This window comes from Vicugna pacos, chromosome 28 (assembly GCF_048564905.1).
Source record: "Vicugna pacos chromosome 28, VicPac4, whole genome shotgun sequence".
Lineage (NCBI taxonomy): Eukaryota > Metazoa > Chordata > Mammalia > Artiodactyla > Camelidae > Vicugna > Vicugna pacos.
In genome coordinates, this window is record NC_133014.1 from 2,847,271 (window position 1) to 2,873,212 (window position 25,942).

General features: G+C 46.1%; 1 protein-coding gene across 1 annotated transcript; it reads right to left on the reverse strand.

Annotated features, from left to right (window-relative positions):
* Positions 1-1,600: 1,600 nt before the first annotated feature.
* Positions 1,601-18,509, reverse strand: SLC5A7 (solute carrier family 5 member 7). The gene is made up of 8 exons (XM_006215441.3): positions 18,332-18,509; positions 13,560-13,673; positions 12,655-12,810; positions 8,743-8,891; positions 7,160-7,303; positions 5,425-5,578; positions 3,255-3,472; positions 1,601-2,329 (listed from the first exon to the last, which is right to left on the reverse strand). Exons 1-8 carry the CDS (start codon positions 18,507-18,509, stop codon positions 1,703-1,705), a joined length of 1,740 nt encoding a protein of 579 aa, XP_006215503.1. The 3' UTR covers positions 1,601-1,702.
* Positions 18,510-25,942: the final 7,433 nt, after the last annotated feature.

A 25,942-nucleotide genomic window follows, 5' to 3' on the forward strand; every position in this document is an offset into this window, starting at 1 on the left:
GATTCTGAATGCAAAGTCCTAGTCACTATCACGTTTGGCTAACGCATTAAAAATGCGGGACATTGCAACATGTAAAATTATTTAATTTCATATCTAAACTGTTACCCTGTACATTTAATTTATGTTCAGTAACAAGGGAGATTATTATTTGATGTTTTTAGACAATTGAAATGAAAAAAAGGAATTCTAGCTTCTCAAACACAACTTACAGACTTAATATCAAACATTGAATAAACTTCAGTTTGTCTACAAATGGCAAAAAAAGAATTTTTCTTTTTTTTGGGAAAAAGTGCTTCAGTTTGAATAATTCAGCCTGCCTTTCTTTTTTGGATCAGATACTCAGATAATTTTTCATCAGGTCAGTTCATTCTGCTTTTGTAGACACAGTGCCCATTACTCCTATAATATGCCTGGTGGTAAAGCGTTTAAAATTCTAAAATGGATACAAACCATTATGTATATGCATACACATATATTTCTGTAACTCCAGAAAAGGAGCAAAATAATCTATAATGACTAACCTCATGAAAGTCTGTAGATGTCAAATGCTACAAGGGACGATTTCTTCCCATTAGGACTTGTTTTCACTTTCTGCTTTCTTCTGCATTTTAAAATTCACTCTTTATCATTTGGAGTGGTGATGTGTCCAGGACCGAAGACTGGCTTATGCATAAAAAAGTGCCACCGAGTAGCTCTCCTGACAGTAAATCATCCGCATGAATGAATATCCCAAACGGGGTGGTTTTGTGTTTCTAGTTTACTAGCAGCAGGTGTGGTCTGTCTGTCTCTCACTAACCTTCATCCGTGGGTAGCTACCTCACCTTACAACTGGCTCAGTTTCACTTCCTGTGCTAATTTAGATGGCTATTCAAAACATTACTTCTTTTATTTTGAAGCAAAACTTTATGAGCTTCAGGTGAAGGTGAAGGTCCATTCTCTACTTAACGGCCTTCGTGATTTATTGCTCTGAAGTTCCCTAGTGCCCCTGCCTTCCTCACTGTGGGTGCTTTTCCCAAGGCATGTGGTGGCTGCAGACACTCTCCAAGGAACCAGGGTCCCTCTACCATGATGGACTGTCCTCTCCGATCGCCTCACACGTCAGGAAATGCCGCTCTGCGATATTTTTTGGTGTTTGCTTTGCCTGCGCTCAGGATAATACACACCGCTACTCAAAGGAAAACAAAGTGCATATTCAGCAAATGTTAAAGTTAAGACGTGAAAGAAGGAGTCACTCGTCACCTTGAGAACGTGAGCTGAGTAACTCACTGCACCGTCCAGTGGGGTGATGGGGACGGACTCTCATGAGCTCAGTGCGATGCTCAAACCAGACGCACGGGGCGTCAGTGCACAGCGTCGGGTCAGGACTACCCATCTCCTTGGTTCACTTGTTTCGACTTCCTTGTTCCGTAACAAAGGTGAACGGTCTGTCTGACTCTCTCTTCGTTGAGTGGGGCTTGATTCACGTCTGAACAGAACTACTAGAGTCAAAATTGAATGAGGATGAGAAGTCTGGAGAGAGAGCTGCTGCTTCAGAGGGGCCTCCTTCTGGCCTGTCTTGCCTTTGAGCGTCTGCACCAGGATATGGGTCTTTGTCCTTGTGAGCATTGCTTTTAAATGTATGTTTTATATGCTGCAAACCATCCTCCGGGACTAGCCTGCGAGCGTGCTGTTTGAGAAAGCGGTGTTTTATGTGGATGGGCAACTACAGACTATCTTCAGTGCCAGAGCCTTCCGGACTGGAATCGACCTCAAGGAAGGCCTCTCGGTTGGTGAAGGTCGAGCTGAGAGTTATGCTCTGCCGAGGTTTCACGGGTGCAAGTTCGTCCAATTTAATGTTTTCATTTTTGACCAGAATTGTCTTGTCCATGTTTTCTTCACTGTGCCTGGCGACAACGGCGTCAAATACATCCAACTTTGGTGGCAAGGTTCCGCTCTCAAACAGGTATTTGGCGAGATAAGAGAAGCAAATGTTGGATAGGAAGGAGGTCACCATGGCCAGGGTCTTAAACGGGAATCTCTGATTGTAAATACCGCTTCTATCCATGTAATACCCGGGGTAAAAGATCCAGGGCTGCAGGTTCAGGTACGGCTCCCCGCCGGTCACCCTCAGGAAGAGGCCGGACACGTAGCCGGCGGCCGCCCCGTAGGTGTTGGTGCCCTTGACGAAGAGCACGCAGAGCAGCTGCGGGAAGATGACGATGTAGACCAGGTCGGAGCTCAGGTACCACAGCCCGTACACCGTCTTCGTCAGCAGGGCCATGGCCGTGGCTGACGCGCCAAACACGAACACCGTGATCCTCATGACCCACACGATCTCCTTGTCTGACGCCTGCAAGACATCGCCAGCCGGTCAGTTTCTCTCGGGAGGTGCAGAGACTGAGACGCCCTCCTGCGCTTTAAAGCTGCTCTAAGAGTCCCCGGGTCCTCCTGGCTCGATCTATGGGCAGACCCAGCCTAAGCCACAGTGAAGCACATGAGGCAAGCCTCACTGGGGGCTGGGGAGGGTCTCAGTGAACCACGTGCAGGAACAGAGACCACCCTGCCCTTGGCTGCATCCCGGGGTGGGCTGAGTCCTGTGTCATCATAGGGGAACCAGCACGCTTCCTTCCCACCTTCAGGAATGGTTTCAATGTGGTGGGGGAGGCGTGGCCCCTCTGCCTTCTGTGCAGAGGAGGGCCACCTTAAAAAGCAAGTGGCAGCGCTTTGTAGGCTGGGACCCAGGAAGCCCAGGGAGAGGCCGGCCTGAGCCGGGGAAGAGGGTGGAGGGGGCTGTGGGCCCCGCAGCGAGCACATTCCACACCCTCTGCTTCGATAAGGAAAATTGAATTGAGAGGCTCTTTTCTGACCAAAACGGACTTGGGCTGCGACGGGGAGGGGGCAGGAGCGACGCCAGCACCCACGGAACCAAGACTCACCACGTTGTGTCCCCACCAGGGGTCTCAGGTTTCTTATCGTATTTAGTTCAACTCAAAGTTTGCCTAAGATATTTTAGGTTTCATCACTCGATTCGTGACGAAGAGACGTTTAAATGACTGCAACGTAACCGTATCTCCTGGGAAACGGTCATACTGACTAGTGCCCTCCGGTATTAGCGTGACTGGCGAAGCGCCCTGAACGCCTCGGTGCGCAGCGTGCGCACGGCGCCGCACAGGTTAACCCGCCGTGCGTGACGCGGGCAGGCTCAGACTTTCACGCGCGGTGCGGGGAAGACGACAGCGAGCGCCGGCACACCGCGCGCAGGGAGGCGCCCTTACGTTTTGTCGGAACGACAGCTGGTAGATGTTGCGGGCAAACATGGAACTTGCCGACAGGATGGACGAGTCGGCTGAGGACATGACCGCGGCGGAGACGGCCCCAAGGCCGAAGTAAGAGACGTACACGGGGCACAGGTGCTTCAGGACGATCGGCAGGATCATGTCTGCCTGCTGGTTCTCCTTGGGGTCCTTGGTCCCGTAGCTGGTCTGGTTCCAGTCTGTGGACAGAAACAACAAACACGACCACCAGGCAGTCTTCACCCGGGTCACCCCACTCACCAGGCGGCTTCCAAAATAATTCGGGACGCGTGGATTAGTCTAATCTGCGGGGGAGCTAATAGTCTAACTGGGGATGTTGGTCTAATTAGGTGAGGGGCCCGTGGACTGGTCCAGGGAAATTGTCTCATCGGTCCTGGCTTTTCACAGGTTTTGGTGACACTTGGTCTTACCCACAAGACCTGCACATTTCTCCTCCGCCATGGTAGCACTACATTGTGCAGAATCACAGTAAGTGTTCTTAAGCCGAAGCGCGGAGTGTGCCTCCGACCACCGGGAGACGCAGGAGGGCTCCTGGTGTTTCACTGCTCGGTCCTCAGCTGCACACACACATTCTCCCCCTCAATGAAGCCTTGTTTTGGAGCTTCCTCCGCATTATTTTTCTCTCAGGTAAATTCCTTCCTGCACTGAATTCCACTTACTGGAAACAGGCATGACAGATCAAGGACTGTTCCTTCTTATTGAGTAAAAAGTGCAATTACAAGGCTGAAATTTTCAGGGGTTTTGGACTCCGCGGTAAAAGGACTTGAAACATAGGATTATCTTTGGAAGCACGACTTCTTTAGTGTGTTGTGCACTAGCAGGTGCCGAAGACTGCACAGAAGCTTTAAATGGCCCTGAGTACAGCTCCATTTTCACTCGCCCAACTTCTTCAATGTCGTGGTTACAGGACCAGAGGGGAGTGGTGTCCCTTCCCCGATTTTTCTATTGCAATTGTTCAAAGTCATACTTTGATGGGGCCAGTTTTACAGCGTTAACTGAGGTGTTGTGGTGGCAGAAATAACAACCAAGAATGCAGATCTAATTCAAGAAAAAATAGGCTTACCTTGTTTTTTTCTTTAGTCTGTTTTCCTATAACACCCTCCCACCCACCCATCCACTAATGGTCAGACCTGTTTTCTGGTTGTGACATAAATGCTATCTTCTATTCAAAGGCACACAGTCATCTTTGTCAGCCACTTTTTGAGTGCTTATTCACGTCATGGGTGAACCGTGGAGTACAGAATACACTAGGAACCACGACTGCGCTCTTAAAAATTAAATAATCCAATTATCATCTCTATTAATTGGAAGTCACAGCAGCCTTGTGAGCATCACCCTGGGTCATCTTTACGGAACGCAGCCGACTGAAAGGTAAACTTCTTTAATCTGCTCTAACTGCCCCTACTAGAGGACTTCCCGGATGTGGGGTTAATGCGCTGTAATTTCCATGAAATGCTCTTGAAAGCGGCATAGCATTGGGAACGTAAGGTTCAGAAGTAATGAATGGGCACAATCACATTAAAGGTGAGATTGAAAAAGTGTTCCAGATAGAGGCGTCCTGGGGGATAAGCCCCTTAAAAAGCTCTTTTTACCAGTTTTGAGTGAGACACGCTCTAAGGGACTTAGTGCTTTAGTTTATCTTTACCTACAGATGGGTTGATTTCTGCAAGAAAGAAAACCTTTACTTAACAAACCACTGAAAATGTAAACAGGACCCTCAAATTCAAAGTGGTCCTTAGCGGTCATACAGATGCAGGTCCACTTCTTCTGAGCCAGTGGCTCTCAGCATTGACTCACCGAGGGGACTTATAACAAACACTGGTCCTTGACGCTATCTTGGACAATTAAAATAAAATCCCAGTTGGGTAGAATAGAAATAGATACTTTGGGGTGTCCCTCTGTCTCCCCCCATGATGTCGGTGTGCACATTGGCTGAGAAGCGATCGATACACCAACCCTGGGGGGGAGGGTCCTCACAGAAATCTTACTGATGAGGTGAGAAAACGACATCTAAGCTAGAAAACAATCTGTTGAATTTGTAACACAATGGGCAGCTATGAGCTGTGCGAGGTGGCTGGGGGAGGGAGGGCAGGTTGTAACTGACCACGTGGGGAAGCCGCAGGAGACTCACTTGTGGACGCGCCGATGGCTCCGATGAGGACGGCGGGCAGGGCCATGACCATGCACCCGAAGGCTGCCAGGAAGGACAGCACCTGGGCGTAGGTGGCTGAGGACGAAGACAGGACCCTCTGGAAGTAGGCTTGCCACGGGATCCCGCCCAGCATCTGCATGACAACCACGGGGATGCAGAATCAGCCGGAGGCCAGCAGCAGCTGTTACACATTGTTAACATGAGATTTTTTTTTTTAACAGTCACGTTCAGAGCAGTTATCTGTACGGCTCTGGAGTGAAGAAAATGGTCCCACCCGCCACTCATCTGCGCTGCTGCCATTAAGTCGCTGTCACGGCTCCAAGGGTGCGGCCAGACCTTCTCCTTCACGATTACATAGCGCAGTCCTTCCTTTTCCTTAATTTACCTACGTAAAGCTGCGTTACAACTACCGGAAGCCTTCAATTTGTTCTTTCCTGGGGGTTCTAACCACCAAAGTTGTCTCAGAAAATTAAGATTCTGAAACGATGAAGCTTAATTTGAATCAAAACAGAACCAATGGATATTTCTGGACTCCATTCGTGGGCCAGGTGATGTGCTGGTTGTCAGAGCCCGAAGGTGAGTGAAGCATGGTTCCTGCCCTTGTGAGATTGTCCGCTGGGAGGTCAGTGCATTCGGTGTCTTCCAGGCGGGCATGCAGAGGGCTCAGGGCCGTGCAGGGCATCAAGAAATCGCTAGAACTCCTCCTTATGCTTGTTTTACCTCGCACCTAAATGTGGTTTTATTAAAGGACTTACACAACGTGTGAGTACAGTACATAGAAGCAATTTATAATTGCATATCCCTACGCTGGGGCATGCTTCACATCCTAGTTTAGGACGTACCATGAAGAAGTTTGGAGACACTGAACTAGCCTGTAGTTTGTCGCATGCTATAAAGAATGAAGAATACAGAAATGAAGAGAAACAATCATTTGGGGTCGCAGAGGGAGGCAGACAGCGGCATGGGGGCCAGGAAAGCCTACGGGAAGGACACTGCAGTTGGTCTGTAAGCATCAGGGAGTGTCACTAGGTGGACATGGAGAGAGAGGCGGGTTCTTGGGAAAGACTCCAAGTGAGAAAGAAAAAGGAGGAACCCAAGAGGCAGCTCTGAGCCCAGCGTGTACTTGGTACAAGGTGAGGTCAGGGGTGGGGGTGGCGAGAGAGGAGGCTGGGAAAATCCTCTGGCATGTCTGTCGTATGAGTGGGTGAGCTGATGAGGGGCCCCCCACACCCCAGCACAGAGAGGTGCTTCTTAGCCCCCCTCACTGGGCTCTAAACCTGGGATGTCTTCTTGTTCATTATTGCCAGTCTGTGCTATTCAGAGTGTCCAGAACAATTTCCTTCTTGTCAAAGCCATACATGCTCAAAAGTGAAAAAAAAAAAAGAAACGTAAAAGAAGAAATTCTAAAATTCATAATCCTCTGCCTCCAGTCTGTCTATACTTTTCCACAGCTTTTCCTTCTGGTTTGCAACCCGTGTATCAACGAACCATGAACGCCCTCCAACGCCAATGCATGTTCATCAGTATTTTCAGTGACTACTTGAGCTGACAGGTCATAATTTACCTACGAGTGTCTCTGGACACTTGGGCCATCAGCCTTTGTAAGGAAGGTCAAGTCTGGCTTCCACGGACAAGCTGGAGCTCTCCGGCAGTGGGAATGGGTGGTTTTAGGACAAGGGAGAGACGGCATTCCTGGGGCAAGAGCATCACTTACCAACAACAGAAAGCTATCAAGCCACGTGTAGACCTCAGACGGCTCGACGGTCCCCAGCCAAGGCTTCTGGTACTTGGTGTGCACGGCCGTGAACCCGATGTCGGTGACCGCGGAGTTGGACAGTGCGAAGGGGACGCTGACCCACTGCAAGCAGAGCGTGTTAGTGTCAGGCTGTGTGCGGCCTCTGGGACGCGTGGGACCAGCCTCCCGGCTTGGCCATCCCTCCCTCCTGCTCAGGGGAGGACCTGGAAGCAGGTTCTCTGTGAGACACTGTGAAACTTGGAAAAGTTAATGTAACACATTGTCAGCTTCTGTGCTTAATCACACTGTGTTGTATTAACTACAGAGCAGCCACCAGAAGCCTCTGTGAAGGAAACGTTAACTTTGAGAACTTTACATATAAACATATAGAAATTTTTGTGTTTTCTTTGAATTAGAAAGTTTTTATTAAAGTGATGAGGAGAGATCTGTTGAGAACTTGGTGGGTGAAACAAACCCTGGAGACTGAGCCTGGTACCAGTAGGGAGGAGGGCAAGGGAGAGCTGGTCGAGGTGGAGCGAGGTGGAGCGTGGGGACCCCACAGGATGTGCATGTGCGTGCATGTGTACGTACATGTGTGTTTACGTGTGTGCATGTGTATGCGTGTGTGTGCAGGTGTGCATGTGCAGTGTGTGCATGCGTGTGTGTGCAGGGGTGCACGCACCCACACACCTGCTGGGTGACTCAGGGAAACGGGAGAGATAAAGACAGATAAGTGATGGGAATCCTGACCTGCAAACTAAGGGGTTTGTGTCTTGTTTTGTGGGCAACTGGAAGTTAGAGGAATTTCTTCTGAGTTTTAAAAAGATTTTAACAGTACTTCTTCTGAAATTCTTCTGTCATAGATGTAAACAGTGAGATCAGAGGAAGGGAGGAGTCAAAAGCAAGAGGTGGCACTGAAGTCACCCAAAGGCCTGAAGCAGAGCCATGGCATTGGTCCCAAAAGGACTGAGGAGGGAGACGGGGCAGCCCTCAGAGGGTCAGGGAAGAAGGGGGCGGGGAGCAGAGGGGACGTCACATGGCACCTGGGTTTACATCTGTGCAGCTCCAAGGACAATGCAAAATCAACAGAATTAGAGAAATGGATGTAGATTTAGGCATACGTTGATCAGTTATGTCTGTACGCATAGCAATTTGAAGCTTGGAAAACGAGCTGTGTTTGGCCTTTTATTCAGCCAAGTGGGGCCTCACCTAGGAGCCAACAGAGCTGGTTCCTCCTCACTAGTTACATTTGCAGCAGGAAAGGGTGCAGGAAAGGGTGTCCTAGGCCTTCCTGGGAGTTAACTGAGGGCCCACTTTTCTGTCAGATTCTCACAATGTCACTAGAGTTTCTCACCTAATTAACTCATAGAGAAATTACAAATTTCAAACAGTATAGGACTTACCAGGTATTACGTCTGGTAAGAGATAGCGTTTCTATTAATTTTTGCTCAGTTAGTATAAAATATCACATCACCTTTTATAAAAGGGGGAAGAGAGGGAGGGAGGGAGAGAGAAGGAAAGAGAGAGAGACAAAGAAAGAGTCTGAGAGTGGCCCCACTTACCAGCCCCACGAAAATGCAGAAGAGCTGGACCACATCTGTGTAGGCCACGGAGTAGAGCCCGCCTACCAGCGTGTACAGCGTGGCGATGAGCGCGGAGACGATGACGGACCAGTGCACGTCGGCGTGGATGACCACGCTGATGGTGGCACCTGGAGGGTTGGACGAGACAGCTCAGGGGAGTTTCACACTAAATTCCTTACTGTCTGCAGTCTGGACATGCATCTGTTTACTTATGGACACGCACACATGCACGCACACACACGCACGTTTAAAACCTTTCTCTCTGAAGTTCGTGCCTTGCTCACTTACGTGGGAAAAGCTGAAACTCACAGAATGATTACAGAATCCCATGACACACACTAAATGTAACGCTGCTATGAGACCTCACAGTGATCCCACTGGCCATCTGAGACTCTGACTCGACTGGGCACACGCAGTATGTATGCCCCCATCCATGAGCAAAGCTAGCCTTAAGCAGAATCACCCATTTCCACATCTTACAGTCAGGATTCATTCGCTGATCTGTATTGACTCTGTCTGGCAGCTTTCACTAGATGACGCTCGGTGTAAGGTACCAAGGCTCGAAACAAATTTGCGGGAGAAAATGACACATTGGTAAATTGCACCTTCCAACTTTCTCTCTTTCAACTTTGTGAAAAACTGCTTTTATTTTATTTGTTGGTGGAGCATTTTCCAATCCTGTTCCCAGGACCCCAGGGTACTGAAAAGCCCTAGATTTCAGCATCACGTCTTTAAATCATTTTCATCATCCAAATTTTAAGCCTGCCTTGGAAGTCAGTCTCTGTCTTTCTAACTTTATGACTTTGTTGAAGTCTGCATCTTCAATAGAACATTGAGGTGTGGGTAGTTGGACCACGGTGGCTCTGGGGCCGCCAGTTTAGAATTCACCTGTTGCTCTGCAAACCCTTTCCCCACTGTGCTCAAAAGTGTCTCGTTTATATTTCATGTCATTAAATGCAGCCACGATATTCCTATCCTGTTAGCGTACATGCTACAAACCCATGATTTCTTCGAGTCACTCACTGCAATCTTACGTTCTGCCACCGCTCCTCAGCTGCGTGGTGATTGCCTATAAAACCCACCCAGGATGAAAATCCATTCTTTTAAAGAGCAGTGTAAGATATTTTGATCTAAGATAACAACACAAAGTATTTTTCAAGACTTTTTTTTCCTTAGTGCTTTGGCTTTGGTAACAAAGCTAAATTAATTTTTTGAGCAAAAACCAACTGAGAAAAGAAATAATCCAGTAAGGAATTGGAGGGTGAAGACAAGGGAAGGAGGTAAATTATTTGTAAATGACTTTGGGTAATTGACTGAGTTATTGTTCTTTGGAGAGCTAACAAGTTATTTTTTCTCCTGAGATTATTTACTTCATGTTAAACCTTCAGTTGCAATTTTTGGCCATTCATCTTTGGTCTTGTTCTCTGCTTTAATTAACAACATTTTGAAGTTATATCTCATGAGTTATGAAAAGTCCAATTATTACCTGACCTCTTTGGAGTACTGTTTAATTTTCCACCCATCTGTGAAATTTCTTTTAATCCTGTACTTCCAAAAGGCAGGGAGCTATATTTATAGAAGGAAGATCACTGGACTTGGAGCCTAAAGATTGAGCACCCTGCTAAATGCTGCCATTCGGTTGTAACCCAGTGGTTTTAAAGAAGTCATCCACTTTTGTACCACTATTAAGTTTGGGATAATTTTTTTCTCTAAAATATTTCCTAAATAATTCCATCATTTGTAGTCACATCAAAGTTACACTTCCAGATCTGTTGGGAAATACTAATTTACTCATGCAGCCACAAAAATAAATATACTGCAACTAAAGTTATAAAAACTCACTGAATTTGAGCTGTTAAAAGTGTAAATAAACATTTCTTTAAGAAGTTGTCAGAAAGTTGTCTGTTTGTACCAAGAAGATAGTCTAAGACTCTCGTAAGTTTCAGTGGTGACATTCACAGCCAGGTGGTGACAGATCTCGTCCCAGGTTGTTTGTAACAAACACTGACTTGACTTACGTCCAACTATTGCTTTTGAAGAAAATAGAGGTGCTAATTTAAAAACACACACACATTCTCTTTGCCAGAGTCTGTGTTTCCAGAGCAGAGGCACTGTTTTCATGTCTGTTGCTTGATGTGTATGTGTGTGTGTGTAAGAGATAAACATATTTCACACGTACACTGATGGGCACACACAGATGTAGACAGATATTTACATAACTAATTGCTGAAAAGTTCAGGGCTTAGCTATTATGTTTTATACTTCCAAATACTTTAGAAATAATGAGTTTTTCAGTCTACCCTCCCTTCAGGGCTCTGTTATATAAATTGGTCTTTCTTCAGCAAGAGTGAACACGTTGTACCCTGTTAGACATTCACCCCACTCCTTTTTTGACATCTCAGCAGGCAGTTTGTTCTTAAAACCGAAATTTTCTGCTGTTGAAACCAATGACAAATAAACTACCATTGCTTCCTGGCTAATGAGAGCAGGTGCGGAGGGAGGTGTGCTTTTATGCAAAATATATTAGGCTGTGCCGTGGTAGTTATGGAGAATGATTACCCAGCACCAGGAAAGTGCGACATGTTTCAGTGAGTTATTACAGCAATCTATAACTATCAAATTATCTTCTATTCTCCGCCAAGTCATTCCTTCATTTTACAACTGGAGGCCAAGAAAATAAGATATGACTGTACGGGAGTCTAGGGAGAAAGAAGTGAAAGGTGGTGTAAACTAAAGTCTGATGTTAGAGACCAGATCGGGTGATACACTGAAACCACAAGCTTGTAATCTGGAATATAGAAGGAAATTCATCTTATCCGACTTTGGTTTTGGCCACTTAAAGTCTGGCTGTGGACGCAAACCATTTATCCCCATTTGTAAGACGAGAGGGAAGCCTGGTGTCACACGTGTACACAGCTCCCTCAGGAAGGATGAGGAACTCCTGACGCTGCGGGTCCTCGGGAAGGAACTGCGCCCGGTATGGTTGCTTAGGTGCCCCTCGATGAAAGGCTGGGGTACTGAGCCTGAAGCTCTCCCACAATCCCTCCAAAATCTCTTGTTTTTTCTAAGTCTTGAGAGTGGGCTGAGAATCCAAGGTGCGAGGTGTGAGGACAGGATGTCCTTAGAATCGACGGATCTTGGCATAAGTGAGACCTGAAAGAGCCCGTTTCCCACATCCCTGAACAAGCCTGCAGCCCACACTCTAGGACGCAGTGGGATTTCACTGAGAAGGGAAGGGACACGGGTTTCTTCTCTTTTGAAGAAAGAGTAGCTGTAGGTGATTCATTCATTTGCTCGTTTGTGATTAGACTGTAACAGCTAGCAAGACACAGGTCCTGCCTTCAAGAAACATAGAATGCCTTTCGTGAGGTTGGAAGTTGGAAAAAAGACAAACAGGCACAAAACCTTACAAGTGGTAAGACCACTGAACACAAAAGTCCCGGCGTCCAAGGAAGGAAGACCAGAGGAGAGGCTTCCAGGGTGACAGTTCTGGGGAAGTGACACCAGAGAAGATCTGAAGGTACCTCCCGGCTGGCTGGATGGAGGTGAGAAAGGAAAGGGGGTGTGAGTCCAAACCAGAGAGCACGGGCCTCATGGAGTGTCGGAGAAGGGAGGGAGAGAGGGAACCAGAGCCCAAGTCACAAGAAGCCTTCGTAGCCCGGCTCAGAAGTCTGGTTTTCAGCAGGAGAGGGACGCACTGCTCAGATCTGCATTTTAGAAGGATGTCTCCTACCATGTGGAGGTCAGCAGAGTGGCCACACTGTAAGCAGGGGGTGGTCCAGGTGAGGAGGGCCAGGGTGGCCCCGCCTCAGGCTGGAGAAAGTGAAGCCGTGCACCTGACGCTTCCCTGGCCCGGGTGATGCTGCCAGCCCAGCGCCTGCCGGTCCTTACCTAAGGCGGAGAAGATGGCCGCGGCCCAGAACATCTCCCCCATGAGCGCGGGAATGAACAGGAGCCCCCCCATGCGCTTGCCGTAGATCTGCTGGAACGGATCCAGCATGGTCACATAGCCCTTGGAGCGCATGGGCTTGGCAAAGAACAGACCACCTAGAGGGCATGAAAGCAAGTGTCAGTGAGAAAATAAAAAATCCGTAACACAGTAGTGTTCTTGGCCCATCTCTGACTCTGTGTAATGTCTCTAGGAATTTTTTAGCACACTTCGATGTGTTGAGAGACCAGTCTGCACAATCCTGTGAGTGTAAAACTGAGAAATATTTAGCAACCCAGTGGAAATTTCTGAATACAGTTGTCCTTGTATGCACCCAAGGCTGTGCCTGGCATGGCTGAGGCATGTGAACCGAGAAACCTGGACCAGCAGGGCTCTCGTGGAGATGTCTTCATGCGTTTGGATGGCCCAGCAGGGCGTTCAGACATCTGATTAAGCACGAGAGCCATTAAAAGTATTCTAAGTGCAAAAAATATTAGGAACTCTCTGTTACATAATATTCTCAACCTTTTATTAGTTTGATTTACAAAAAGAAATTCAGGTACCATTCAAGTGGATTCATTTCTAATGGTACACCCACACTGTTTCTGAAAGAAAAAAAAATCACTTTGTTACAAAACCCACTGTTCTGATAACTAAAAGATCACGGGACATTTTTTTTTAAAACATAATCAGTAATCAAGAGATCCAATGTTCTAAACACAAGTATTACCACCTTCTGCTAAGAGCTGCTCAGGGGTTTCTGGTCTCATTTCCCACGATCATGATCCACATCACTTGACTTGTTATTTGTATTTTCTGGTCTCTACGCTTTACGGACGGAGTCACTCAGGTCTACGGTTTTGCTTACCTAAAATCAGACTAAGAGAGTATCCGATGGGTGCCTGCGCCCAAGCGAGACCGTAGCCTGGCACGTACACGGCTTCGGCTGTCCCGTTGATGTAACCTCCTCCGACCCAGGTGGCTGCAACAGAATAAAAAGTGAGGGGAAGACACGGGCGTAAGCGGCGTCCCTGGACCTGCTCAGCGCGGCTCAGCCGCCCTCGGCCCCGAGCAGCTGGCGCGGCGGCCGCGGGGCGCACGGCGGGTCCGGGCTGGAGGGTTCTAACTGTGGCGGAGGCGCGCTGGGCTTCAAGGACTTTGGGAAAATACATGTGTGCTCTCGATACTTTTTTGGTATTGGTTACATGGCAAAGATCAAACATTTTCAATGCCCTAAGTCATTCTGTTATTTACATTAACTCACCTATTTTTGTGGTTTTTAAAGTGATATGGAGAAAATCTAAGGTTACCTTTGGGGCTCCCATTATGGTTTCACTGAAGAGTGTGGCCCCAGGTATGTTCTAAATCCATTTAGTCGTTAACACTTTTAAGTGATTTATTGTATCATAAAGCCTGGGATCATATACAATATGTTATATCTCAATAATACTGCAACAGCCACCATCACAGGGGTCCAGGGTCTTCATTTCAAGGTCCTTTTGTTTTAATGGTACTGATCTTTTCTCATTGACCATGACCGTTGTCCTCAAGGAGTGGTGTGTGTGTGTGTGTGTGTGTGTGTGTGTGTGCGCACGTGTGCCTATGCGTGCGCATCTACATGTGTTTATGTGTGCATATGTGTGGGGGTGTGGGGGCATGTGTATGTGTTCATATGTGTATACATGCGTATGTGTATATGCATGCATGTGTGTGTGCATGTGTATGTGTGCCTATGGTGTGTATGTGTGGGTATGCATATGTGTGCACATGTATGGGTATGTGTGGGTGTGCATACGTGTGTATGTATGAATGTGTATGCATGCATATGTGTGTATGCATGCATATGTATAGGTATGTGTGGGTGTGAGTGTGTGTGTATGTGGGTGTGATTGTGTGTATGTGTGTGTGTTTGTGTGTGGGTATGTATGTGTGGGTGGGTGTGCATATGCATGCATGGCGGGTGGGTGGGTGTGTTTTCATTAATAGAGTCACTTGGTAAACATCTGGGTACATAGGATTTTGGTGAATTTGTTCTGAATTGTAACTAAGTTGTATTACTACCTTAAATTGTTGAGGGACTGGAAGGAGGAGGGTGACACTTTTACCAGCAGGGCTCCTAAAGCAGATTCTAATGACCTTTTCCTCCTCTGACTTCCTCAGTACCCGCCTCACACTTAGCGCCAGACCCGCCTTCAGTAGAATTTACAGCACTGACCACATGGCCGTTTGCAATTCTTTGTTCTAATCCAGTGCTTTCAGTAAGATGGCTCATATTTCATAGAGAATAATAAGAAATATATCTTCTTCAGATGTCATTAAATAACATTTCTTTAACATAAGACTTGAAGAAAAGAGGTCACAGACTCCCCCCCCAAAAAACCCCCACATTTTGATTAAGTAAGCTTAGGCCGAGAATAAGCTATAAACTCTATCATTTTCTCTGAGAAGACAATATAATAGTTGATACTTGCTGAAATGGAAAGTTGACGAACACTCAAATCCTTGCAGTTTATGTCCTTTTAAGCATATGATTGAAATATTTAAAATAATCCCTCAGAAAAAAAAATAATCCCTCAGTAGAATTTGTGTAAAATTATGAGGAACATAGGCTGGTATGAAGCTCATCAGATATGAGGCTTAATTCTGGGCTGTATCATCCAATGGGGAATAAAATTTGACTCTGAAAAGTTCTCTGAAATCTCACAGTTAGAACGTAAGGAGAGTAATATGGATACAAAACTGCCAACCCCACGTGTTTCTGTTGTGTCTCTTGTCAACATGTATCCGGCTTTTAATCCAAATACAAAGCCAAGAGGAGAGAGTGTTCAGGGTTAACACCACTTTAAAAGGTCACCGTGAAAAGACCTTCCTGTAAAGGAATTTTAAGTGCATTTAATGGAGAGTTACTATAAAAATTCTCAGGTGGACAAACGTGTACTTAGCTGCCTCTCTCATCTTCACGGTAGCTTTTTCGTGGGTGTTGATAAATAGCAAACTCTGTGATTTGCTTTTCTCATCCTGAACCCTGCTGAACTTTAAACACGCTTTTTCGCACTGGGCATGTAACCAGGACCCAGAGCAAAAGACTCTTAGAGGCACAGTGCCTGAGACCCCCACCTTCCTGCGAGGCCCCTGGGACTGCTGGCACCACACCAGCAATGTTTCCCCGCATTAAGTAAACGTCTAGTAAAGAATCTCAAGCGCGTACACACACACACACACACACACACACACACACACACACACACATACACACACACACAAAGAAAAAGAAAATAAGAGGAAAAAAGAAGGTAGACGTCTGATGGTCTTACAAGCACAGCACTTATCAGTGATCATCTTCCATGGTGGGGGTCTCCTCTGTCTTTCTAAGAAGAAAATTGGTGCCTGAATGATTGCAGACATTAAAATACAGACCAGCAGGCTGGTTACTCATTACGATTACAGTCCCTCCACTTTCATCGATCTGATACTTTCTACATCAGAATTTGCTTTGTGGGTTTGCATATATCATGTCAGGTTCACGAGTGAGAGCCAGAATTATTCTAAATTATATGCATTCTTATTTTCAATCTTTATTTTTCATCAAAAATATACAATCAATGAATCTGACAAGAGTTAGATAACGTGATTCGGATTTTAATTAAATTATGATATTGATCAAGGCTTTTTTCTGTTCTGAGAGATTTAAAAAAATCTTTAAAAGCTGAGGTCAGGCATGACGCTTTTTAAGAAAAATCATAATTCAATTTTTTAATACACTGTAATAGCCTATTAGATTACAAAATCACTCTAAATTATAAAAATCTGAATTATTATCTTTATGAACATAATAAATATTAAATTAGAGTAGGGAAATGTTATAATAATTTACAATGAACAAAATACTTTGGTATACACAACTCATTTATTTTTTTCAACAGTTTTGAATAAACAACTTTGGTCATTTTAATTTGCTTTCCTACCTGTTTTCTTTGTCAGAGGAGAAATCTGAGGGAAATACAATGACAATACTTGAATCCACTTCAGATACAGTATCACATATGGGTCTTTAGAGGAAAGCAGAGATGTTCAGACTACAATGAAAACTGGAAGCGAAGATATACAGGTGTACATGTTGTTCATTGATTGGTGGATAGTAAGAGAAACGCCACGAAAATCTGCATCAACGTCTCAGCAAACGTCTGCAGGTGTGTGCGATTCTTATTCTTCATGTTTTTATATTTTTCTAATTTTGCATCTTATGTATCAGAGAAAATATTTTTGCAAAACATATATTTTTCTGTATATGTGTGTATAGAAGAAAACAGAAGCAGAGGGTCCAAAAGAGCTCTGTTCACCCTGGGCCCCTTCATGGAGAATGGGGTGAAGGCTGTGGAGGGCTGGACGTGGTGTGTGGTGGGGGCCCTGGCGTGGCTGCCAGACCAGGGTGCGGTCCTGGCTCTGGTCCTAGCAGACCACGTGACTCTGGGTCCTGACTCCACCCAGAGCCCTTCCCTAGTGCTGCCATGAAGATTGAATAAAACCAGGGACATCTGGCGAAGAGCTAAACATAAAATGTGGATATCTGACAGGCAGACTCTGGAGTCCGGAAGTTATCTACAACATTGCAGGTTTCGGATTGATTTGGTAACTATTTGATACCCAGGGTGAATCACCTTTAACGAGCACTTCAGGGCTGACGATTGGCATCGTTCTGATGTGACAGTTTTCCAACGAGCACTCACTGAGCTCCCGTTAGTGTGGGCTAGGCTGCTAATGTTTAAAAACCTCATAAAGACTCTAAAATGAAAAAATGTGTGTTGTCAGTGAATAGGTATCAAGTGATATTAAAGATATAATTTTAAATTGTTGTTTCGTAGAATTATTGTCAACAACCGAGAGAAGAACGTAAAAGAAAACCAGCCGTCACTTGTTCAGAACCACCTCTGGGCAGAGGAGAGATTCCTGCGGCTCCCAGCACAGAGACGGCTCGCGTGGGTTAGAGCTGCAGTTGGCAGCTGGGGGATTCCTAGCGCGACATGCCCTGGCTGTTTCCCTTTTATATCAATGTTCCTGGAAATCTTTTTTTTCCCCCAGTGCTGTGGATCCCTAACAATAAATGTGCTTTCCTTCTGTGAGTAGATTATCTTATTAAATGGGAGAATAGGATTTCAAAACAGGACATCAATCAATTTGTAATTGTGTTGCTCCCAAATTAATTTATCCAGGTTTAAAACCATCACTAGTTAGTGTTCATTGACTAGTTAGGATTCATTAAGGTTACTCAAAGTCACAGCTTTCTGCCTGTATTAATGAACAGGGGGAGACGCTGACTTCATCACGTTAAGGAACAGAAACACAACTTTAGGATGAAGACATTTTGCACATTCCTCCACCTCTTTGTTTTCACTGTCTCATCCACTAAACAGCCCAGGGAGCCCAGGCTGCTTTCACTGACACTCTGTCTGGTGATTTATCATAAAATCATTTGTTCAAGTGCTACTGACTTGAAACCAGTGCATTTTTGTTCAACATAAATGTAAAATTATTTTAAAAATATATGAATAGTGAACACTTGTAATCCCCCAAGGACAAAGAGCAAAGTTTGCCTGTGGTCACTCAGGGGAGCAGAGGGAGGGGTGGGCGCAGGGGACCCACCTGTCATGGTGAAGCCGCCCACCAGCAGGCCAATGTCACGGCCGCCAACAATGATGGCCTCGCTGCGCTCTTCGGAGCTACCACTGTGTTTGGTCCTCCAGGCAGCCCAGATGCCGACCAGCAGGATGAGCAGGTAGAACACGACGATGGCTATCAGCCCCTCCACCTGGAGAGCCATTGTTACCTGGGGCTCCGCGTTCTGCGGCAGCTGGCTACTTCATTAAGGCTTCTGAGGGAAAAACAGCATGCTTCATCAACCAGCCAAGCCAACACAGGCAGCCAGGACTCAACCGGCCAGCCTCTGAGATGGCCTGCACCACTTAAAAGAAACAGTGCATTGAAATCTTCCGTTCAACCGCGATTACCAACAAGTGTCCACGAGCTATTTCTAGTCAACAAGTTCACCTTGTTTCGAGTTTTCAAGAAACAAAAGCAAGTTGGAAATGCTGTTTAAGAAGCATAATCATTTTTTGTGGAAGAAATACTTGCAATGCACAATTAACCTTGTCTTATATTTTTCCTCAGTAACTCGGTCAAGAAATCACTTACAAAGAGTGTGCTGTGTTTGCTTTTTGGAGCTAGGTATTTTTCCATCTGGAATTACTCAGTAGTGCAACTGTATCATAAAAGATGACTCTGAGAATTGATTCATTCATTCATTCATTCATTCATTCATTGTTCGTTCATTCATTATGGTAATCTTCCTTTCTATAATTTCAGGGAATGGTTCCAAAAGCATTGTGACATGCATATCTGTGGGGGAAAAAACTTTAGGAAAATCCATTTCAATTTTCAACAAGTGCTCAAGGTTCAAGTCACCACAGCCACTGAAGACTTTGTGTTGTTTAAGGGGTCCCCCTCGGGATTCCACCGCCCTCTGGTCGTCTAATCTCTCCCCCACCCCCAATAGCACGTACAAGAAAACGTTCAAAAATAGAGAAATGCCTAAAAGGTAACGGGGCGTCAGAGGCATTCAAAACAAGACTCTTGGAAGAGAGATAAGCCCTAATGCCTTCACTTTCTGGAATTCTTGTCCTGTTATTCCCCCCACCCCGTGACCACGGCCATTCACGGTCCCGGTTCACACAGCGAGTGTGTGGGGGAGACTCAGACATCCGCGCGCGCACGCAGGTGGGTGATGGACCTTGGGCCAAGGAACCAGCCCCTCGGGTTCCCGGCAGGCGGGACGGGCTTTGCCTTGCCAGCCCGAACACCGGGAAGGGCCGCTGTCTCTATTGCGCCGCCGGCGCCCCCGGCGTCCCCGAGCCGGCTGCTCCCCTGCGCCCCGCGCCCCCGGCACCCCCGCGCCCCAACATCACCGCGCTCGCACCCGCGGGCCCGAACTGCGGGCGCCGATCCACCGGGATCCCCGCGGGAGGCACCGAGCCGCGTCGGAGGAGGGGTGGCCCGACGCGCTCCTACCTGGAGAGGTCGCGGCGCCGGGAAGCGCTCCGCGGGTCCCGTCTGCTCTCGGGAACGGGGGAGGCCGAGGCTGCGCGGGACCCGGGAGGGGCGGTCAGGGGCCCAGGGGCGCAGGGTCCGGCGGTCCCAGCTCCCGCGTCTCCGCACCCGGCGTCTCCAGGAACGCGGCGCGCGCCGAGTTGCTAGGTGTGGGCGCGGCGCGGGGCGCTGGGCGCGGAGAAGTGGCGATCGATCCAGTATTGGTCACGGTCCCCTTTATAAGGGCGGCCGGCGGGCGATCGTCAGAGCCGGGGAGGCGGACGTCAGAGCAAAGTGGCCCGCGAGCCGGCGGGCGTGGGGCGCAGGGGACGGGCCGGAGCCGCCGGGCCGGGCTGGGCTCTGGGCTCCGGGCCAGCGAGCCGCGGGGTCCCGGCCCGACAAGGCGGGCGCGGCGCTGCCACTCCCGCTCCCCTCCTCCAGGAAACAGGGCGTGATTCCCCAGGGTCAGTTCCAATTCCAGCTCCCCACGACTCTGGTTGGAAGCAGGGGATGAGGAGACGGGGAGGGTCTCAGGAAATCAGGTTTTCAGATGGAGCCGCTGGAGGTCCAGCAGAGGAGGGAGGGGTCCAGGGGTCTTGCCCCCCAGACCTTGCGGGGATGGTTTCCTGAGGCGTCTCTCACTGGTGCGCGGGCCTCGGGTGGAGGCTGATTCCCGCTTCCCTGCTGACGGGTTCTTTGAAGGAGATATTTCAGGAAGGTTTCAAGAGTCATTTTTAAAATTCATACCCTTTCCACTTAAAAATGGGATCAAGATGAAAGACTCTAGGAGCTGTCCACATCAAAGAAGGTATCTCCTAAGCCAGACAAGCTTGACCAAGCAGGTTGCCGCCCACCTAAGTACCCTATTCCAGGGCTGCACAATTTTGCTATATAAGCTTTAAATCTCTATCTGCACCCAGTATCTATATCTAATACCTAGATTATATGTCTGTGGCTACATTCACATCTAGCTGTACTTAGGTATCTGTATAATAGAGAATCACAGACATCGTATTTCTGTGGGTGTGTGAGTGAAGGAAGAGACAGAGAAAAAGGGAGGGAAGCCACAAAGCCACAGCTCCTCTGGCCACGTTTCTCACTCCGTCCCATGTCCCACCAGCCCTGCCAGCGAATTAAACAGTGAAATAGGAAAATCTAATAGCTGACAGAATAAGTGAGTGTTTCCTGACTCCTGTCCACCTCTCCCAATGCAAAATGTCAGGTCGTCCCCCATTTCTTGCACTGGATTTGGAAATGAACTTTCAAATGCACATCACCACTCCTCTTCTTTGTTCTCTGCATGCACAGTGACAGCATCCGACCACTCTGCTTGAGACAAAATCCACGGGGGCAGAGGAGGACGGGGAGAAGGGCCCGTGTGCCCGGCTACCCTGTCTGGTCTGTGTGATTGCATGCCTTTCGATATAACTCCATTTTCACATGAAAGTGTTATGAATGTAAGCAATTTTGAAAAATGGACAGAGGGAAAACAGAGGTGGAATTTCATAAAATCACTCAAGTAATTTTTCACAAAAATTCATTCATTCATTTTGTTTTCGACTGTTATAACTGCATTTCTGATTCTGGATGTTGGCTGCAGGTTAATTATATCTTTCCTACCTGAATGTACTTAAGGTGATGATGATGGAAGTGTGTGATGGTAGCGGGGCAGGCTCGGGCAACCGCAGCATATGAAATGGTGCCACGGCTGAGATCAGGAGGTGGACTCACATCCAAGGAGGGACAGAGAGGAGGCTGACCTCTCCTCAGAGGACTATCCCCGGGAATGCGGCCAGGACGCAGGGCTCTGTGGGGCCCCTCCTAATCCACTTAAGAAGCCAGACTTGCCAGACCCCAGATTCAGTGCCAGATCTGGGAAGGTACAATGACCTTGAAAATGGCCAGAGCAATTCTGACCTGGCAGAGTAGCTGTCCTCCATGACGAGGAGCAGCAGCTGGAAATAACCATTGCCGATGCACGGAGTCTGCTTCTGGGGAGACGTTTGCTCATTTGCTCCTGTGTCCAATCTCGGGATGCTGCTGCTTGTGAAGTTCTGCTCCGGGATGTGCCCTCCCTGCCACCCATTCCTCTTTTGTCTTCAGTCTGCGTCTCTGCCTCCACGCTCCTGAGAATATACCATCCTGCTTGCAGGGAGGGAAATTCATGCCAGTGGAAGATCAGTTGCAGCTCTGGCAGATTGAAAAGCTGGATTGGCCTTTCCAAATCATTCATTAATCTAACAGACATTTCCCAAGAGTCTTTGATGTTCCAAGCTCTGTCCTAAGTACAGAGAAACTTGCAGACAATTATACAGTCCCCTCCCTTCTGCAATTTATCATCAGTGAGAGGACAGAAGGAAATAAGCAAAAGATGTCCCCAGTAGCTACTGTAAACACTGGGAAAGGTGCATCTTGTCTATGCACAGGGGTTTTAGGGAAAACACAAACAAAAGGCCTCAAACAGAATGGGGTGCACTTCCTGCAGGAGGGGGAGCATTCATTCAGTAAACACATGGTGAGCACCCACTCTGTGCCTGGAATTGTGACCAGGGCTGGGTACACAGTCAAGCGACTGATGGAAAATAGCCCTGTCCTCAGTTGGCTTACGCCCAAGCCAACTGCTCAAAGCATGGTCCAGGGAACAACATTGCCAGAATCATCTTTTTTTTTTCTTTTAATAATGCTGGTAATTTGAGGGTGACATCACTTGGCATACACATACTGAACATGACTCCGATGTGAGTGAAAATGCATAATGAGATTTTCGGGGATGCATTTTCCTCATGTTGCAGTCCTCCATAACGTCCAAGTGCCCTCATATTAGTTTCACTTGAAACTTTCAGTTTTTCAGTTGATTACCCTCAGCTTCAATTGCACTTCTGGCCTGTCATTTCTAAGCCAGGGTGATGATCAGAATCATAGAGTGCTTTAAAAATGTCAGATTCTAGGTGGCCCCCCAACACAGCAAGAATTCTGATTCAGCAAATCTTGGGTAACAGATGAAATTGTTTTACTTTTTTTAAATAGACTTTTTCCTCATTTTTTCTTTTTTTCTTTAGAAGCAGTTGTAGTTTCACAGTAAAATTGAAAAAGAATTTCCTTAATTCTCCCTGTGTCCCTCCACATGCAGAGCCTCGACCAGTATCAACATTCTCCCCAGAAGGGACATTTGTTACCACGGATAGATCTACACAGACACCTCATCACCCAGAGCTTCCCACAATTACATGGAAACTAATGTCCACCTCTGCATGGATGTTTACAGCAGCTTTATTCATAAACACCAAAACTTGAAAGCAACCAAGAAACCTAGAGGTCCTTCAGTGGGTGAATAGATAAATAAACTGGTCCATCCAGACAGTGGAATATTACTCAGCACTAAAAAGAAATGTGCTATCAAGCCATGAAAAGTCATGGAGGAAATTTAAATGCATATGATTAGTGAACAAAGCCAGTCTGAAAAGTGTGCATTTCCCTGATGACATGATACTTTTCATGTGCTTGTGTGTGAAGTCTAGGGATGTTCCCACATCCAGTGACAGTAAATTTCACGACTGGTGTGGTGGATAAATGTCACTGCATGTTTCTTTACCTAATGGCAAAGAAATGTAATGCTGATAACCTTGGGGTCCTTCAGGAGTTTATATATTCTATTAACCACATCACAGACTGAGGTCTGGATTCTACTTGATCAGTTTTTAACTGAATCCAATTTCTGCCTTTGCAGGAGGGTCTGGGAGGAGTGGCGACGAGCTGTGTTGATGGGGGTTGGTGGTGTGGAAGAGGCGACAGCCTCTGCCTGACTCTCTGTCCTCACCAACGGGTCCAGCAACTTTTCCGAGACACCCTCCTGACCTTGGCCAGCTTGTGCGATGCTAATCTCTCTTCATCCTTTTAGACTTGGCTCAGACACGGTTCCAGGAGAAGCTCCCATGATCCCTGTCTGTGTCCAGACTGGGTGACGAGCTTCCTGGCGGCCGTTCCGCGTCTCTCTGTCAAACGTCTGCAGAACCTTTGTCTGCTTCTCAGCAGCCTGTGTGCTCCATGGAGGGGAGGCCGCCGTCCACTCTTCTTTATGTTTTCAGTGCTCAGCACTGTGCTTGGAGAACTTCTGGTTGAACTGAACTGCTTATTATTTTACAGAAGATAAAATTTAAACTCAAAAAGAACGAAGACTGGAGCACCTTGGAATAGACCTCCGCATCCCGACAGTAACAATAACGGTGGAATTAATCACTTGGATCCAAACCAATTAGACTCAAAGGCAATTGCCCGGCAAATGCCAAGCTCTCCCTTCTGTCCTCATGATAAACAACACCTGATGACTGAATCTTCATAGTTTTAAAACAAGAGGTTATACAGGAATGACGCCATTGTATACACTCATTGTGGTTTAAAAAAGGTATAACAATGATGAGCAATGTATTTTAGGGTCAATGACTTCCCCCTGTTGGTGGGGTCACAGCCATTCTGTGCAACTACAGCTAGAGGTCTTGGTAGCAGCAGAAGACATTTTTCCTTCTGGTTATTTTTCTAACACTTTATCATGAAAATATTCAAGCAGATATCAAAGTTGAAACAGGTACCAAAGCTGACAGTGGTACAGCCATCATTTAGAAGCTGAGTAACATTTTAAAATCTCATATCTGTTTGTCCATCTTCTATACACTCCTCAGTTCATGTTATTTATTTGATTCATTTCAAAATAAACGGCGTAAGTACGATTCTGAGCAAGCACATCATTGTATTTCAATAATTCTAAAGCCAAAAATTTTACTAGATACAAAACAGACATTTTACAGTAATAAAAGTGTTAATCCATCAAGATTATATAATAATTATAAACATGTATCATTGCATACCTAATAACAGAGCAAAATACATGAAGCAAAAACTGACACAATTTAAGAGAGAAGTTGGCAGACAATTCAAATGTAGTAATTGCAGGCGTCAAAATTTGTTTTTCATTAATGGGTGGAACAAGCGGACAGAAGATTAGGAAGAAAATAGAAAACTGGAAAACACTATAAACCAGCTAGAGCTAACAGACATTTATAGAACATTCCTCTTAGCTGCAGCAAAACAAAAATTCTCTAGTACACATGGAACAGTTTTCATAATATACAGCATGCTGGACATAAACTGAGTCTCAATAAATTAAAAACATTGAAATCATATGAAGTGTGTTGCGTGAATGCAGTGGATGAAATCAGAAATTAACAGCAAAAGGAAATTTCAGAGATTAACAAATACGTGGAAATTAAACACAGTCAAAAAGGCAATCACAAGGTTAATCACAAAATACTTTGATTATATGAAACAAAAACACAACACACCAAAATTTTTGTTGAAACAACTGGCCAGCCACAGGTGAAAAAACAAAAACAAAGACAAAAACTCTACACAATTCTTTTAATTGATCAATTTGAACATTCTTATTATAAAATGTTAGGGAGAAAAAACCCAACAGGTATTGCTTCCACTAACACTATTTGGTAAAGTTTTCAGGCCAATTATATTTAAGACCAACTTATCTCCTGATATATTTGGTTACTATAGGAATCTTCGCATTTTTATTGAAAAGAGCCACTTTTAATTGCTACAAAATGCTTGATTTCACCCAGAGGTTTGTACAGCACTGTTGCTTCAGTTTTTAAGAAGAGTTAGTGCCGCTACCACACGGCTTTATTTCCAGCTGGGATTCCAAGAACACTCTGGGAAGAAAGATGGCTGGGAGACCTGCAGATGGCTGGGAGGTCCACGGGATAAAGTTTCAAAATCCTTTAACTGATCCTAGGTTTCTGCTTCAGGGCCCCTGGTTTACTGAACCAAATTGAAGACAAACATGGTATCTGGAATAAACATTTTTAGGACAATAATTTTATTTTCTTTAAAAATCATAGCCCAGTACAAAAAGAGCTGTTAAGGTAATTGACTGTAACATAAAGAAAAACATGATTTAGCCAACATGGTATGCTCGCATTTCATAATGTTTAGCTAAATATCTGACACTTTTTCTTTTGTAGACCTTTTCTAGTCTTCTTTCCAAAAATGTAATTTTAATGAGTTTCAATGCTCCTTAGTGTTGGCAAGTTATAATTACATGTCATTTCCCCCTTTGTATTTGCTTGATTCTTTGCTATAAAAGAGCGTACTTTTCTCTTTTTCAGT

Excerpts from the sequence above, each read along its gene's own strand:
- SLC5A7 (XM_006215441.3), bottom strand. The coding sequence starts at position 18,509 with ATGGCTCTCCAGGTGGAGGGGCTGATAGCCATCGTCGTGTTCTACCTG. Across the intron at positions 12,811-13,559 it reads CTCTCTTAGTCTGATTTTAG|GTGGTCTGTTCTTTGCCAAG; the intron begins GTAAGCAAAACC and ends CATGCCCTCTAG. Across the intron at positions 3,473-5,424 it reads AGCCATCGGCGCGTCCACAA|ACTGGAACCAGACCAGCTAC; the intron begins GTGAGTCTCCTG and ends TTCTGTCCACAG.